Here is an 18,793-nt window from a genome sequence, read left to right on the forward strand (position 1 = left end):
GTTATGCTTGGTCTCAAAAGTAGACTTCTCCTTTGGCATTTGTTTGTAGTGGTGGCGGTGCTTTCTTGTTTTTGTTTTCTTTTCTCAGCTCTTTTCGTTTCATGTAGTGCCCGCTGGCGGTTCGAAGTTCGGGTTTGTTAAGTTGCTCTTCAGTGTAGGGATGCGGCCGTGTTCTTTTCCCCCCCACGTGCGCCTTCTGGTGGCAGCGACTTGTCGAGGGCGTTAAAACCTTAGTCCTGAAACAGGCCGTAGGACCCCCGTGTGTAATCCCAGTGCCTTGGGAGGCTGAGACAGGAGGCTCGCGAGTTCAAAGGTTGCCTCAGCAATATGGGGAGGCGCTAAGCAACTCAGCGAGACCCTGTATCCAAGTAAAATGCGAAGTAGGGCTGGGTACCCCTGAGGTTCAATCTTCGGTGCCCAAGGGCGAGTAAATGAAGGCAGCCGTGGTCATCTAAGCAGTGAACAGACGCTGCTAGGATTTAGGGTAACCGGCTCTGTAGCTTAGTCCTCCCGGGAGGTCGAGTTCATAGGAGCTGCTGCCCCCGTCCAGGGTGAAGTCCTTGCTTTCCCAGAAGCAGGCGGGCGCTGGGCTGCTTGGCAGCGTCATCCCACTTCCTCTGGCGATCAGCGAAAGAATACAGGACTTGTCTTTTCTTCGGTGGACTGGGGAACGCCTTCCACGAAAGCCGGAAGGAGAGAATCTTTCTGCCTTTGAGCAGGATGGCTGGGGCAACATTTACATGGGACTTTCTTCTGTTTTTACCTTCCCAATTCCTTTTATCTAATCTATGGGTAACCATTTCTTAATCATATTCCTGTTCATCCTTGTCTAAATGGCACTTTCTAATGCATCTATTGTGTAGGTGGCTTCCGTCTACTTCTATTTATCTCCGAGTTATGTATTTTTTAAAAATTTTTTAGTTGGACACAATACCTTTGTTTTTATGTGGTGCGGGGGATTGAACCCAGTGCTTCACGCATGCTAGGCAAGCGCTCGCCACTGAGCCATAACCCTGGCCCCATCTGAGTTATGTCTTTTTTATTGTCGGTGGCAAGTTGACTGGACTCAGGTTCTGATGAATCTTGCAAGAGTATCCAGTGGATTGGCTATCCCTCCCATCCCCCCTCCCCCCCGTTACTTTCTTTGTCTCTCTTCCTTACCTCCCTTTCTTCCTTTCCAAGGTTTCACCAAGTTGGCCAAACTGGCCTTGAATTTAGGATCCTTGTCTCACCCTTCAGAGTCACAGGATTACAGCTGGGCACCACAGTGAGGCTTCTGTAGGGAATTAAAAAGACCAAGCCTCTTTGCCAGCAAAGTCTTTCCTCCCGCCCAGATTTTGGCTTAAAGGTGTACTTGGTACCCTCAAGTTAATCTTGCCACAGAGTTTACACCTGACATGGCAGAGCAGCCTTGGGGAGTGGTGAATAATCTGAACAGCTGCAACAGTCCTAAACTGCTCTCCTTGACTTTCTGGGTGAGAGAATTTCTGCCTAAACTTCTTGTTTTAAATACCTGTAAGTCGAGGTTATATTCTTGTCAGCCTCCAATTTTTACACTGCAGGTCATTTTAAGGGGAAAGGATGGGTGTGGGTGGGTGGGGAGAGACATGTTCCCTTTTCTATCCAGAAACAACCTAAGGTAAGAAAGATTCAAGTGAGATTTCACTCCCTTATTTAAAATCCCCAATCCTTCCCTGTTCCCCAGTAATTTTGTTGTTTTGTGGTACTGGGGAAATCCCAGAGGGTCTGCCACTGAGCTGCATCCCCAGCCTTTTTAGGTTAATTTTCTCTAAATTGCTGAGGCTAGCCTCAAACTTGTGATCCTCCTGCCTTAGCCTCCCAAGTAGCTTGGATTACAAGAGTGCCAGTTTACAGCAGTTTTTCTTTTTAAAGCAACTACTTATTCTCCTCCTGATTCATTCCACATTTTAGAAAGATCAGTTTGAGCTCAACATCTATAACTATTTACTATAAGACATTAGGAATATCATACAAAATTCTCTAAACTAAGTACAGACATCTCACTCAGGCTTTTACCCTCACTGGTCAAACGAACCAATCCAGTATCTTCTGTAACTTCAGTTCCAGCCTCCTACACCTGCACTGCATAAACTTTTCTTCCTAAACTCCCAGGTTCCACCCTATAGTTGATTCATCAAGCTTCTCCCATTGCTTAGACTTCTCTTCCTGCTGCCCCTTAAGAACACATAATCATCACCTGAGAGGCCCTATAACTCCCACAAAGTGCTTCTTGGCTCCCAAAGAACCATCTTAGAATAGTAACTGTGTACAGTAATTGTCCTCGCAGCACCTTCTCTCTATGTAGCCTTGTCTTCTCACTTCATTTTTGTATCTTTTAGGTACAGGACTGTCACTAAATGTTAAAATGAATGCTTCAACTCAACTGGAACATACTCCATTTTACATCCTCCTCAAAGAACCCAGGTTGGCTGAGCTTTGAAAAAAATGTTTGTTCTGAGAGCACAAAAAAATCTCAACTTAGTATACCCACATTCTTTACCTTATTTGAAGGTTTTGTGAGAAGGCCTTGCATAGTATGTATAGATGAAGCACTCTCCCCACTCCCAGCACACAATCTAATGCTAACTCCTTCCTGTTTATCTTGATCCCTACAAGCATTCTAAAAAAAAACCAGGAGGAGTGTGGTAAAGTGGTAAAGCAATTGACTAGCATGTACAGGCTCTGGGTTCAGTCCCACTGCCTGCAGGGATGGGGGTGGCGCACACAATACAAGATAATTTATTTGCTTGGTGTGTAGTAATACACACCTCTGATCCTAGCTACTCAGGAGGCTAAAGTTGGAGGATCCCAAGTTTAAGGCCAGCATGGGCAGCAAGACCCTGACTGAAAATTTAAAAACAAGGAGGGGGTTGTAGCGGTTGGGGATGTAGTTCAGTGGTATAATTCTTGCTTAGCATGCTCTAGGCCCTGGGTTCAACCTCTAGCACCATAAAAAAACACAACAAAAGTCATCAGGGGTCAAGGGACGTACTCCATTCTACATCCTCCTCAAAGAAAGAATATCCGTTAGGTAGGTAAAAAACTGTCTAGCTCTTGGCCCTGTACTTTCTATTTCTTAGCATTTACACAGCATCTTCACATTTCCAAAGTAAGGTACCAACATTTATTAATCCTCACAACACCCCTGTGAGGTAGGTCAATATGTCCTTTATAGTAGAGAACAGAGGCAGACATCTAGCAACCTGCTCAAACTTGCTTGAGACCACAGGGCTTCTGGGGAAGGACTACAGCTGAATCCAGAAGCTAGGTCCCAACATCCCACCACTGGTGGAAACTGCATGGGCATATTCTTACCAAGGTTACATGAAGGACAAAGTACATAGCTCTCTCAGCCAACAACAGAAAAACCAACAGTTCAAATGGCATTGGGGAACATGTCAATTAAAAAGACAAAACATTAACCAGTACATGAGTGAGGCAAGAGAACATGCTGCTGAGAAAGGCTGGAATTGTGACTGGCAATAAGACAGAGACCAGGTGACCAGGCAATCTTCAGAACCATTTGGGAAAATGTAAACAAATTAAGAACCCATTCAAGGGGTGACCAGCTCAAATGCCTGAAGTTAGAAAAAGACAGTGGAAAAGTCCAACCACTCAATCTAACTTTAAAGTAGAAATGACAATAATGTTCATTCACATTAGAAAGGCCAATAATATCTGTAATGTAACTACTCACAATTAGTATCCTATATGCACACCAACTTTCATCCCAAATAGTCCCTTTTCTTCACACGCAAGAACTGTACTTATAGCAGACTTTTCCCCTTCTACACATCAGTCTATATACTGGCATAACTACCAAGTGGCTCAATAGCATACATCTCATGGTTAACTGGCTGAGTTAGGGACGGAATCCAGAAAAATAGACTGTATGCTGCTCCTCTCCTGCCTTTGCCCAGTTCCACCTGTGAAGTGCACATGGGTGAGCAGTTCATTCTTTTCTAAAGGGATTAGTGAACCTGGTTCAATATGCCATTTTAAAAGAAATAGGGGGAAAAAGGAGAAATCAAGACCTGCACTGTAAAGCATAATATCGGAGTAGATTTATTAGAACTACTCCAAAATTTTAGAGTGATACCATGACCACAAAGTTAAAAACTATAACTGTTATCGCTGGTTATTTTACAATAATTGGTTTAGTCTACAAGTTTAAGGCAAACATACAAATGCATTTGCTTTTCTTCAGAAATCATACTTCTAAAGATTACATAAAGTCTGGCCCAAACCTTTCATGTTGTTTAATTAAACGTAAGTTTGATTAAGATGCTTTACAAGAATGAATGAAATAAAGTATACAATGCTTTTTAAAAATGAAATTTAAAAAAAATTCAGAAAGGCAATCTTTATCTTGTTTGAACAATGTATTTTAAAAAGGTTAAACTTCAGAAATTATTTAAAGGTAAATAAGATTGGCAGCCATAAGGAATACTATTTATAAAGTAAACACAGTTATAGAGGCTACTTAAAAATAAAGACCGAACTTTGGGCTTCTGAATAGGACGAGTGCACGATGACAGACCACTGTCTAGAGGAGCAGAGTGCAGCCTCACATCACACAGATGGGCATTGCGGGTGCACAGTGCTGCTCCACTATTTCTCAGAAAAAGAAGAGTAGATGCACTTTGTCAGCTGTTTTGTTTTCAGTGAGCATAAATGCTTTAACATCATTAAGAAAACAAAAATAAGATTTAAAGGAAGGCAGCCCTTTTTAATAGGAAGTAGAATGTGGCTTATGTGTCTCCATTTAACACTGCCAGGCAGTTCTGCAGTAACTGGAGGTTACCCTAAAAAAAAAAGAAAAAAGAAGTTATGAATGTCTTTAATTCAAAACAGTTTGAAAACATCTTACTGAAAACATACATGATTAGAAATCAAACCATTTAAAATTTGTTAAGATACCCAAATTTTGCAAACAGCCATTCATTACAGTCAAATAAAGGTTTAAAGACAAAAAAATACCAGATACTTCAGTAAATTTCTGTCTAGACCAATATTAGTGCTTTGGATTATCTGACATGTTCTAGTAAGGATAAAATATGCCTTTTGTGTCTAAGTTTAATTATTGAACTTGACTCCTAATTTTACTACAGGTTTTATTGCTTTCTTTAGTTATATATATATTAGCATAAATGTACAATTTTTTGTAAACACAGACCACTTACAAAAGTATTCTATAAAATTATCCCTTGTACCTGCATACCCCTGGGTAGAACCAATGAACTTGCATCCAAATTTATAGATAATAAGGACAAAGACAGTTAAGTTACATTAATATGCAAAAGGGGGTGAAGGGACAGCTCTTCCTTACAGAAGAAAGTCAACTACAATGGAAGAATGATGATGGAATTAAAAAAAAAAAAACAAAAAACATTTGGGGCTGGGGCTATAGCTCAGTGGCAGGGTACCTGTATTTGCCTAGTATGTGTGAGGCCCTGGATTTGCTCCCCAGCCCCATCAAAAAAAAAAAAAAAAAAAAAAAAAGAGGGAGAGACAGAGAAAGGAAGAGAGAAAAAAAAAAAAAAAAAAAAAAAAAGCTGGACACTGCAATCCTTGAGACTTGGGAGGCTGAGGCAAGAGGATCCCAAATTCAAGGCCAGCCTCAGCAACTCAGTGAGACTCTCAGGAACTTAATGAGACCCTTTCTCAAAATATAAAACAAAAAGAAGGACTAGGGATGTAGATAAGTGGTACAGTACTAAAAAAAATAAAAGAAGTAGGGCATGTTGGCATATGCCTGTAATTCCAGTGATTCTGGAAGCTGAGGCTCATAAATTCAAGAACAGCCTTGACAACTTAATGAGATCCTATCTCAAAATTTTAAAAAAGGGGTAGGGATATGGCTCAGTGGTAAAGGGCCTCTAGGTTTAATTCCTAGTACCCACACACACACACACCCAAAAGGAGGAAGGAAATTGACATTTGGCAACTATCATAAAAAAAAAGTGATTCAGGCAAGAATCATTATTTTTTTGGTGGGGGGTGGGGTGGGGTAGGTGGGACATAATACTGGGGATTGAACTCAGAGTATTCTACCACTGAGCTACATCCCCAGACACTTTTGTGGGGGTGAATGAGTACTAGGGATTGAACCCAGAGGCACTTTATCACCGAGCTACATCCCCTACCCTTCTCATATTTTTGATACAGGGTCTCACTAAGTTGTCCAGACTGGCCTTGAACTTCCTACATCAGCCTCCCAAGTTGCTGGGATTACAGTGTAGCACCTAGCTTTCATCAATGGATCCTAAAAGCAATGTGGAAATACACTGTCAGTACTACAGTTACTAGCCATAAGTAACTATTTCTCATCAATTAAAATTAAATGAAGTTAAAAACTCAGTTCTGCAGTAGCACTACCCATATCTTAAGTGTCTGACAGCTAAAAGTGATCAGTGGTCATCAGTGCTGATTCTAGAACACTGCTATTACTGTACAAAGTTATACTGGAAAGTACTGGTTATGGGATATTTATATAGTCCCAAAGTACTTCTCTCCACAGAATACCTCCCTCATAACTACAAAGTATAAAGTATCTTTCTTTGGGGGGTGGGGGGTGGGTTGGTACTGGAGATGTGGCTCAATGGTTAAGCACTCCTGGGTTCAATCCCTGGTATAAAAGGGTTTGGGTTTTTTTTGTATTTATTTTTTAGTTACAGGTGGACACAATATCTTTATTTTATTTTTATGTGGTGCTGAGGATCAAGCCCAGTGTCTCACACATGGTAGACAAGCGCTCTACCTCTGAGCCACAACCCTAGCTCCCCAATTTTTTTTAAAAGTTAGTTTAGGGGTTTATATTTTGTCCATGGTGAGCCAGAGTCTGTCGTTCTCTGTCTCTCTCTCTGCTTCTTGGTGCCATGACCTGAGCTTCTTTCCTCTGCCTTGATGTTCTGCCTCAGCTCAGGCCTCAAGGAATAGAGCTGGCCATCTCTGGACTCAGACTCTGAAACTGTGAGCCCTAAATAAACTTTTCCTCCTCTAAAATTGTTCTTATTAGTTATTTTTGTCACAGCAGTGAAAAAGCTAACTAAAACAGGGGTATTCTATAAATAGTCTTGTACTCTTCAAAAATGTCAGTGGACAAGCTGGGGGTATAGTTCAGCAGGGAAGCATGTGCTTAGCCTGGGTTAGATCTCCAGCACGGGAAACAATAAGACTATGTTCAAGAATATAAGTGATCTGGCACTGGGGTTGTGGCTCAGGGGTAGGGTGCTGCTTAGCACATGTGAGGCCCTGGGTTTGATCCTCAGCACCACATAAAAAATAAAAATAAAAATAAATGTATTTTGTCCAACTACAACTAAAAAATAAATTAATTTTTTAAAAAAAGAATACGAGTGATCTAATCTAGCTTGCCGTTATAACTGGATTTCAATCATGTGGCAAGGCATAACTATAATAAATGAAATCCAAAGTAGTTTCCAACCACCTTACTGTACATTTTACTAATATCTAGTATTTTCAAAACAATTTATGTGGATTCTACAATGGAATTGTTCAACTGGGAAGGGCAGGGATAAAAGATGGACAGAACAAGTTACATAAAGGGCATTAAAACACAAGAGTGGAAGAATTACTTCTGGTTTTTCTTTAGCACAGTAGGGTAACTAGTGTTTGTTTAATCTACAACAGCAAGATGAGGAGGTCCATGCCTACAATACCAGCTGCCCAGGAGGCTGATGCAGAATGATCCTAAAACTGAGGCCACACTAGGCAATTTAGTGAGACCCTTTTCTCAAAATAAAATATAAAAAGAGGGCTGGGGATATAACTCAATGGTAAAGTACCCCCAGGTTCAAATCCCTGAACCATAAAATAAATAAACTATATTTCAAAACCAGTAGAGTATGATACATAAAAATAATTAATGTTGGAGAAATGGAAATTCTTACTACTGATTTCATTATTTTACATTGTGTACATGTACTGAATTACCATAATGTACCTCATAAAGATGTACAAATCTTATAATTTAAAAAATGGGATTGTTCAGATTTTCAAAAGCATTTAAGAGAATCTGAATACAATGAGCAGGGTCTAGGAAACAGGAGGCAGGAATAATGTCCAGGTACAAAAGTGGCAAGTAGCTCCTGAAACAACTCAAGACATGGATGAGAAAGATGAGCAGAAACAAAAAGAGAAGAAACTAGAGAAGCTAAATGTGAAGGCCTGTGGGAAAAGACCCCTAGGTCACAGGGGAAATTAAGAAATCTGTCAAAAAGTACGTAGTTGTTTGAGCCTGAGATGAAGATGTGTGACCTTGATTTCATTCATATTTAAATATCTGAATTCCCTGCTATAGTATCTTTTGCCACCTAAAGCTAGAATGAAGTGTTATCTTGAAGTCTGTTGCAAATTTAAGAATAAACTTTTGTTTAAAAATAGTGGGGTAGGCAATGGAGTATTACTCAGCACTCAATGGAATATTACTCAGCACTAAAAAATAACAAGATCATGGCATTTGCAGGCAAATGGATGGCATTAGAGCAGATTATGCTAAGTGAAGTTAGCCAATCCCTAAAAAACAAATGCCGAATGTCTTCTCTCTGATATAAGGGGGGTGACTCAAAATGGGATAGGGAGGAAGAGCATGAGAAGAAGACTACCACTAAATAGGGAAGAGAGGTGGGAGGGAAAAAGAGGGAGAAGGAGAGTTGCACGGAAAATGGAAGAAGAACCTCATTGTTATACAGAATATATGTTGTGATGAGAAAAAGAAAAAAAAAGTGTGTCACATTAGATTGGATAGAGAGGATGGGAGAGGAGGGGAGGAGTAGGGGGGATAGGAAGGGCAGCAGAATAGAACAGACATTATGATTGATGTATGTACATTCCATATATGTATTATATGTCAAAATACATTCTGTTGTCATGTATGACTAAAAAAAAATAAAAATAAATCGTATGGTAAAAAAAAAAGAAAGAAAAAAAATAGTGGGGTAGGGAGGGGGAGTATGGGAGGAATAGAGAACTTTAGATAGGGCAGAGTGGTTAGAGGGGAAGGGAGGGGGCATGGGGTTATTAATGATGGTGGAATGTGATGATCATTATTATCCAAAGTACACATATGAAGACACAAATTGGTGTGAATATACTATGTATACACCCAGAGATATGAAAAATTGTGCTCTATATGTGTAATAAGAATTGCAATGTATTCCACTGTCATATATAAAAATTTTAAAAATAATTAAATAATAAACAAATAAATAATATAGAGAAAGCCAGCCTCAGTAATGGTGAGGTACTAAGCAACTCAATGAGACCCTGTCTCTAAATAAAATACAAAATAGGGGTGGGGATGTAGCTCATTGGTCGAATGCCTCCGAGTTCAATCCCGGGTACCTGCCCCCCACCCCACAAAAAAAGAATGAGGGAGGGGGAAGAAATCTGAATACAGAGAAAAACTCATTTCAAAAGGCTTATAAAGGTACAGAGTCTAGAAACCAGAGGCAGAAATCAGCAAACTTTTTCTGCAAAAGATTAAACAGTAAATATTTTTGCACTGGAGAGACATTTGGTTTCTGTTTCAACTACTCCATGGCATAAGCAGCCAGAGACAAACTCGAATGAATGGCTGTGTTCCAAGAAAATCTTATTTACAGATACTTATTTGAATTTCATGTAATTATCACTATTCTTCATTTGCTTTTAAACAAACATTTAAAAATGTGAACATCATTCTTGGCTCACAGACTGTACCAAAACAGACTAGACTGCCAACCCCCAATCTACAAAATTTAATAATTATTTTGGTTGTAGTGATGGTGGTGCTATGGATTGAACCACAGCCTTGCCCATGCTAGGCAAGTACTGTACCATTGAACTACATCCCCAGCCCTTACAGCAGAATTCTTGCTAGTTCAAATCTCTTTAAAAAGAATAAAACAGTGGACATTAGAAACCAACACAGGTTCAATAAGATTAAATCATGCCAAGCTTATCAAAACATTTTTGGGATGGGGGTTACTGGGGAATGAACCCAGGAGTGCTTAACCACTGAGCCACATCTCCAATCTTTTTTTTTTTTTTTAATATAAACAATGTAGATGGACACAATCTATTTTATTTATTTATTTTTATGTGGTGCTGAGGATAAAACCCAGTGCCTCAGGCATGCAAGGCAAGTGCTCTACCACTGATCTACAACCCTAGCCCCCCAATCCTTTTTATTTTGAGACAGGGTCTTGCTAAGTTGCTGAGGGCCTCGATAAATTGCTGAGGCTGGCCTGGAACTCGGATCCTCCAGCTTCCCAAGTTACTATGATTACAGGCATGCACCACCACACCCAGCGAAGAACTAACATACTGAAAAAGGTATCATTATAAGCCAAATCCAGCCAGTGCAATATGGCAGTGAAAAAAGCTATCTTGGCTCAGATGTAGTTCACTGGTAGAACACATCTTGGTTGTCTCAAGGTCTTGGGTTCAATACCTATCAACACAGAAACAGACACAAAAGCTATCTTATAAAAACAGGAGGACAGCAATTTAAAGGCAGGCCTCAACAATTTAGCGAGAACCTGTCTCAAAATAAAAAATAGCCAGGTGCAGTAGAGTACACCTGTAATATCAGCAGCTCAGGAGGCTGAGGCAGGAGAATTACTAGTTCAAAGCCAGTCTCAGCAAAAGTGAAGTACTAAGCACTCAGTGAGACCCTGTCTCTAAAAAAAATACAATATAGGGCTGGGGATATGGCTCAGTGGTAGAGTGCACCTGAGTTCAATCCCCAGTACAAAAAAAAAAAAAAAAAAAAAAACGGGATGGGTGGGTGGGGATATAGCTCAGTAGTGATATTGACCCTTAAAGGTCCTTATCCTTAATAATAAACATTATTGGTTTAACTGACCCCCAAAAAAACAAAAATGACAACAATAACAAAAAAACACCTAAAAGTTTATATTAATTTCTTGGAGAAATTTAAATACATTTTGTATTATTAAGTATTATTATTATTATAAGTCTCTCTAAAGACAGAAATGTTAAATAAACATTTTTGGTTTATTCTTTTTAAAATTTCTTTAATATAAAAAACTTATAGTGCTGGGGGTATAGCTTGGTGGTAAAGTGCATACCTAGAATGTGTTCAAACCCCAGAACCACACATACACACAAAAAAAGTTCCCAAAACCGTGTGTTCACCATCAACAATTTTCTTTCTTTCTTTTTTTTTTTATAAAACTTGATTTATTTATTTATTTATTTTTTTAAAGAGAGTGAGAGAGGGAGGGAGAGAGAGAGAATTTTAATATTTATTTTTTAGTATTCGGCGGACACAACATCTCTGTTTGTATGTGGTGCTGAGGTTCGAACCCGGGCCGCACGCATGGAAGGCGAGCGCGCTACCGCTTGAGCCACATCCCCAGCCCCAAACAATTTTCTTTCTTTTTTTTTTTAAAAAAAACTAAAAATACTTGGGGGAAAAAAAAAAAAAAAAAAAACTAGTTAAAAAAATTTTCCTGTTAGGTCCTAGATTCTTTCAGAGCAATATTCTTGCTTGAATTAAATAATCTTTAAAATATTTCTCAATTCTGAGATTATCTATTTTTAAAATTACCATAGTTTGAGGGCTGGCGTTATAGCTCAGTTGGTAGAGGGCTTATATTGCATGCACAAGGCCCTAGGTACAATCCCTAGCACCACACACACACACACAAAAAAAAATTATCATAGTTTGAGCCAAGCTTTACCTTCATATTACATGCAAGAAGAGGTTGTGGCTCAGAAGTACAGTGTTCACCTAGCACATGTGAGGCACTGGGTTCAATCCTCAGCACCACATAAAAATTATAAATAAAGTTACTATGTCCATCTACAACAGAAACAATAATAAAAAGAGGCTTACTTCAAAGTAAACAAATACCAAACAGACCAGAAGGAAGCCATTTTTTTACTAAAACCAAATATTTAACAGGGTGGAGCATGCCTATAATCCCTGCGACTCAGAGCAATTTAGCAAGATTCTGTCTTAACAAAATAAAGAACTGGAGATGTAGCTCAGTGGTAAAGCACCTGAGTTCAATCCCTAGTAAAAAGTTAAACCCACTATTTTGAAGCAGTGTAATCATCTTGGAAAACATAATTCTCATTCAAGAACAGTTCTTAGGATGTCCTTATAGAAGGTAACTATCATTAAAGGATTATCAATTTTATAACTTACTCAATTTTAAATGTCATGTCATTTAAATTTATTAAATCTTTTAACACAATACTACCTTTGCGTGCTTCAGTTCTAATTCTGCAAGTTCCACTAAATTTTTTCTAAATGCAGCAACTCTTCTTGTTTTAAAATCTATAAGTTCTGTGAACAACAACAAAAAAATAAATTAGAGTTAATTCACATAATAATCATGAAGCATATCTTGTGATTAAAAGGTAAGTTAACAGTACCTTGTTTTGCAGATTCAGATATTTTTTCAAACTTCTGACAACATAATTGTTGGGAAGTTTCAGCCTGTAGAACATCTTTATTTTTCGCTCTTGCTTTATCCAGTGCTTTGTTAGCATTTTCATAATCCACTAGTGATCGAGATCTTCGGTAGAGGAGATCCTATACAACAATGTATCATAATGTATGATGTTATGTTTCTAGTAGTTTCACTCTACTATCTCCATTACCACCACCTCCAGATATAAAATTATATAGTGAATAATACAGTTACTTTTTTGTTTATTTATTCTGTTCTGACCCAGGACCTTGCACATGCAGCACTCTGCCATTGACTGAGTTACACCCCCAGGCCATAGATGTCTTTTTTAATTAACATTTTTACTGAGACATAATTCACACCATACATACCATTTAAACTACAAAATTTAAAATGAGAAATTATACTCCAATTGATTCAAATGTATGAATTGCCAAGATCATTGTAATGTCATGTGTAGCTAATAAAACAAACAAACAAACTACAAAATTTAATGATTTTTAGTATGTTGACAATTATAAAACCATCACCACAACCAATTTTAGCCCTTGGCAACCATTATTCTGCTTTTGTTCCCTTCACTTTTTCTTTCTTTCTTCTTTTTTAGCACTCTGAAGCCTAGCATACGCTAGCAAGTACTGTATCACTGAACTACATACTTTGCCGCCGCCCGCCCCCGACACTGGTTGGTTTGTTAGAGACAGTATCTCAATAAGTTGCCCAGGCTGGCCTCAAACTTGCAATCCTCCTGCCTCACCTCCTGAGCAGCTGGGATTACAGGCGTGCATACGTGGCTATTAATCTAGTATAGATTGGTCTATTCTGAACATTTCATAAAAACTGAATCATATAATATGCATCTTTTGTGTCTGTGGCTTCTACCATTTAGTAAGTTTCAAGTTCATCCACACTGTAACATGAATTAGTTACTTCGTTCCTTTCTATTGCAAAATAGTATTTCATTGTACAGATATATCATTTGTAAGTTGACATATACAATATTTAAGTTTATTAATTAATGTATTTATTTTTCTAATACTGGGATTGAATCCAGGAATTTGAGACAAATTCCCAGCCCTTTTTATTTTGAGACAAGATTTCACTAAATCACATAAGCCAATCTCAAACTCATGAGCCTCCTGCCTCAGGCTCCCGAGTTACTGGGATTACAGGCATGTGCTACAGTACGCAGTGACAATTTAATTTTAATAGAGTTTGTTTTATTCTTCTCACTGGTTGATAAGCTTAAACCATTACCTAACTAATCCAAGATCAAGAAAATTTATGTCTGGGTAGTATTCTAAAAGTTTTTCAGTTTTAGCTATTTTATATGTTCTGTTAGGAAGGGGTCAAATTTCATCCTTTTGCATGTGGCTATAGCTGTCCCAGTATCAGCTGTTGAAATCAATTTTTTGGGGGGGCGTGCAGAGAATACCAGGGATTGAACTCATGGGCACTCAACCACTGAGCCACATCCCCAGCCCTATTTTGTATTTTATTTAGAGGCAGGGTCTCACTGAGTTGCTTAGCGCCTCCCTTTTACTGAGGCTGGCTTTAAACTTGCAATCCTCCAGCCTCAGCCTCCAGAGCCACTGGAACTATAGGCATGGGCCCCCTCGCCCAACAAAATCATTCTTGTCCCTACTGCATTATCTTAGCAATGCTGTCAAAATCAGTTGACTGACTCAGTAAACTTGAACTAGAAGGAAATTTTCCTCAACTCGATAAGAAAAAAAAAAAAAAAAAACATCATACTCAATGGGAGAAACTAAAAGTATTCTGCTAAGATCAGAAAGAAAACAAGGAGGATGTCTCTTCTAATCACTCCTTTCAACACTGTAAAAGTCCTAATTAATGCAATAAGAAAGGGAAATAAAAGGCATACAGATCAGGAAGGAGAATAACACTGTCTTTGTTCATAGACCTGACTGTGCAGAAAATCTGAAATAAAGGGAAAAAAAAAAAATCTCCTGGAGGGAATAGGAGCTAATAAATGATTATAACAAGACTGGAGGACACAAGGTTAATATATACGAAAGTAAATAACTTTTTTTTTTTTTTTGGTACTGGGGATGGAACTCAGAGGCACTCAACCACTTGAGCTGCATCCCTGCACTATTTTGTATTTTATTTAGAGACAGGGTCTTACTGAGTTGCTGAGCACCTCATCTTTGCTGAGGCTTGCTTTGAACTCCAGATCCTCCTCACTCAGCCTCCTGAGCCACTGGGATTACAGGCTTGTGCCTCCACATTCTTACATATCCGTAATGAACAATTGGAATTTGTTTAAAAAAAAAATTACAGTAACACTCCCCAAAATGAAACAAAATGAAATACTTAGACATTTATTTCATAAAGATATACCACATTTGCATGAAAAAAACTACAAATCTCTGATGAAAGAAATAAAAGAAGCTGGGTGCCGTGTGCATGCCTGTAATCCCAGTGCCTTAGGCTGAGGGAGGAGGATTTCAAGTTCAAAGCCAACCTCAGCAAAAGTGAGGCGCTAAGCAACTCAGTGAGACCCTATCTCTAAATAAAATACAAAAAAGGGCTGGGGATGTGGCTCAGTATTTGAGTGGCCCTGAGTTCAATCCCTGGTACCCCAGCCCCAACAAAGAAGGAAGGAAGGAAGGGAGGGAGGGAGGGAGGGAGAAGCTAAATAAATAGATATTCCATATTCATGGACAGAAAGACTCAATATTTTCAAGACAGCAATTCTTCCAAACTTGATTTACATATTCAATGCAATTCAATCAAAATCCCAGCAAGTTACTTTGTAAATATCAACAAACTGATTTTAAAGTTTAAACAGAGAGGCAAAGAACCTACAATAGCCAACACAATATGGAAGGAGAACAAAATTGCAAGACTAACATTATCCAATTTCAAGTCTTACTATACTACAGATGGTTTTGTATGATGAAAGAACAGACAAATAGATCAATGGAACATTGTTTTAGCAACATGGTCAAAAACAGCCCAGAACCACACAAATACAGTCAATTGATCTTTTCACAAAGGAGCAAAGATAAGACAAAGAACAAAGAGATTTTTCAAAGAGTTCTGTTTTTTTTTTTTTTTTTTTTTTTTTAGTACTGGGGATTGAACCCAAGGACACTTTACCACTGAGATGTATTCCCAGTCCACCGCCCTCTTTTTGGGGGTGAGAAAGGGTTTCACTAAATTGCTGAGGTTGGCCTTAAACTTGTGTTTCTCTCCTGCCTCAGCCTCCAAATTGCTAGGAATACAGGTGTATGCCACCACACGGTAATAAGAGGTTCTGAAACAAATAAAAATCCACATGCAATAAAAAAATGTTTAAATTATACTTAGATTTTACACCCTTCATGAAAGTTAACTATCCCAGCACCAAAATAAGTTTGTTTTTAAATAAAAATTTGTCTGCAAAAGATGCTGCCTAGAAAATGAGAAGACAAGGGGATACAGCTCAACTGGTAGAGTACTTGTCCCACACGCACAAGGCCCTAAGTTCAAACCCAGCACCACATTAAAAAAAAAAAAAAAAAAGAAAATGAGAAGACAAGTCACAGACTAGGAAAAAATATAAACAATCCAACTTAAAAATGAGCAAAAGAGGGCTGGGGTTGTGGCTCAGAGGTAGAGCATGCGCCTAGCATGCGTGAGGCACTGGGTTCAATTCTCAGCACCACGTAAAGTAAAATAAAGACACTGTGTCCACCTATATTAAAAAATAAATATTAAGAAAAGAATGGGCAAGAGACACCTTACCAAAAACAAAACACAAGACAAATCAGCATATGAAAACATGTTTCACATCATTTTAGAGAAATGTGAATTAAAATACAAGGGGCAGCGGCGGGTCATGTCGCCTTCGCTCGCCTCAGCGCCCACTCGGCCCGCTGAGCTCGTCCCCGCCCCGCCCCGCCCACAGACAGGTCCGAGACCAAGAACAGCCCGAGTATGCTTCGTTCTTCCCGGTCATGGGCGCTTCGTCCGCCATGATCTTCAGCGCCCTGGGTGCCGCCTATGGCACGGCCAAGAGTGGCACCGGCATCGCAGCCATGTCAGTCATGAAGCCGGAGCTGATCATAAAGTCCATCATCCGAGTTGTCATGGCTGGGATCATCGCCATCTACGGCCTGGTGGTGGCAGTCCTCATCGCCAACTCCCTGAATGATGGTATTAGCCTCTACAGGAGTTTCCTCCAGCTTGGTGCAGGCTTGAGCGTGGGCCTGAGTGGCCTGGCAGCTGGCTTTGCCATTGGCATTGTGGGGGACGCCGTTGTTCGGGGTACTGCCCAGCAGCCCCGGCTGTTTGTGGGCATGATCCTGATCCTCATCTTGGCTGAGGTGCTTGGCCTCTACGGTCTCATCGTGGCCCTCATACTTTCCACAAAGTAGCCCCTCAAGCTCACCAGCCACAGAACACGATGTAAAGACCACTCCCCTCCTCATTCCAGAACGAACAGCCTGACACACATGCATGGGCAGCCACCCCTTCCTCCGTAGTTGGTCTTGTAAATGCGCAGTGTCCTAGTGCCCATTGTCTGTTGCCCCGCCTGGCCCCTTCCTCCCCGTGCTGTGGACATTGGGCCCACTCATCTCCCATCCAGGCCCCCGACCAGTGAGGATGCCGGCCTCCGGCCCCACCCTAGAGTGCTCTGTGTATAAGGATGAATTAGAGTTGTCATTTTTCTCTTCACTGGATGTTTATTTATAAAAGATTTGACCTGTTCATGCGTCTGTGGAGCAACCCTCGTCTCCCAACTATATAGTACCCTTTAGGTAGAGTGTTGCCTTGCGGGGTCCCCCTTGCCGAGACTCCTTGGATGGAACCGCCCCTTGCGCCAGCCACCAGGCCCTGGCGCCCAGCTGTGTCCAATAAAGTTCTCAGATATGAAAATAAATAAATAAATAAGTAAAATACAAGGAAAGTCAGCATGATGGTACATGCTTATAATCCCAGTGACTGGACTGGCCAAGGGAGGTTTGCAAGTTCGAGGGCAGCCTCAGCAACTTAGTGAGACTCCAACAACTTAGATCCTGTCTCAAAATTAAAAAAAATTAAAAAGGACTGGGGATGTAGCTCTGTGGCAAAGTGTTCCTGGGTTCAATGCTCAGTGAAAAAGAGAAAGAGAAAGAAGGAAAGGAAGGAGGGAGGGAGACAATGAAATACCACTATATATGTATTAGAATGGCCAACATCCAGAACACTGACAATATACACCAATGCGGGCAAGGATACAGACATTGCTAGTAGAAATGCAAAATGGTACACCAACTTTGGAAGACAGTTTGGTAGTTTCTTACAAAATTAAACACAGTCTTACTCTATGACAAAGCAATTTCACTTAAAAAAAATTTTTATCGATGGACAGCATGCCTTTATTTTTTTATATGGTGCTAAGGCTCGAACTCAGTGCCTCACACATGAAGGAAACGCTCTGCCACTGAGCTACACAGCCCCAGCCCAGCAACTGCACTCTTTACTTACACCAATGAATGTCTTTACAAGCCTACACATGGGTATTTATAGCAGCTTTATTTATAATTGCTAAAACTTGAAAGCAATGTACATGGTCTTTAGTAGATGAATGGATAAATTATGGTATATCCAAATAAGGAAATATTACATATCATTAAAAGAAATTAGTTATCAAGCCAAGAAAAGACAACAGAAGACATTTAAATGCTTATTACTAAGTGAAAGAAGTCAATCTGAAGAGGCCACATGCTGTATGATTCCAATTACATAACACTCAGGAAAAGCAAAACTATGAAGACAGTAAAAGATAGGTGGTTAGCCAGGTATGGTAGCACATGCTCATAGTTCCAACTACTCAGAAGGCTGAGGCAGCAAGATCATTGAGCCCAGGGTTCAAAAACAGCTTGGGCAACACAAACCCTGTCTTAAAAAACAACCAATAATAATAAAAATAAATCAAAAAAATAAAATAAATAAAAACTATATCAGGCTGGGGATAGAGAAGATGAACAGACAGAACATAGCACATTTTTAGGTCACTGAAACTATCCTATATGATACTATAATAATGGTACATGTCTATACCTTTTCCAGACTCAAAGAACACACAAAATCAAGAGTGTAAACTATAGATTTTGGTGGGAAGCCATCCATGAAATACATGAGTACCTTCTCTTGGCATGGAAGCCAAGGAGGGATAGGCCTGGCATTGGGAACTTCTAGTGGCTCTTCTGCAGTGACAGATGGCCAAAAGCATGTGACCTTCCCCCTGCTCTGCTAGAAAGGTTCCTCATAGTAGCACCAGAGATGATGGCATAACCCATTAAGAACTGAACAGCCTACCTTTAACCTTT

General features: G+C 39.7%; 1 protein-coding gene and 1 pseudogene across 2 annotated transcripts in view; one reads left to right on the forward strand and one right to left on the reverse strand.

The window, feature by feature from the left end:
- Positions 1-3,131: 3,131 nt before the first annotated feature.
- The window catches only part of Snx6 (sorting nexin 6), a 61,471-nt gene continuing 45,809 nt past the window's right edge, over positions 3,132-18,793 (reverse strand). For both annotated transcript variants that reach the window (XM_076848212.2, XM_076848211.2), the window contains exons 12-14: positions 12,433-12,592; positions 12,258-12,343; positions 3,132-4,826 (exon numbers count right to left, since the gene is read on the reverse strand). In XM_076848212.2, the coding sequence (XP_076704327.1) occupies positions 4,773-4,826; positions 12,258-12,343; positions 12,433-12,592 (300 nt within the window). In that variant the 3' untranslated portion in view covers positions 3,132-4,772. The remainder of the gene's footprint in view (positions 4,827-12,257; positions 12,344-12,432; positions 12,593-18,793) is intronic.
- On the forward strand, positions 16,415-17,247 carry LOC143393770 (V-type proton ATPase 16 kDa proteolipid subunit c pseudogene; annotated as a pseudogene).

This window comes from Callospermophilus lateralis, chromosome 3 (assembly GCF_048772815.1).
Source record: "Callospermophilus lateralis isolate mCalLat2 chromosome 3, mCalLat2.hap1, whole genome shotgun sequence".
Lineage (NCBI taxonomy): Eukaryota > Metazoa > Chordata > Mammalia > Rodentia > Sciuridae > Callospermophilus > Callospermophilus lateralis.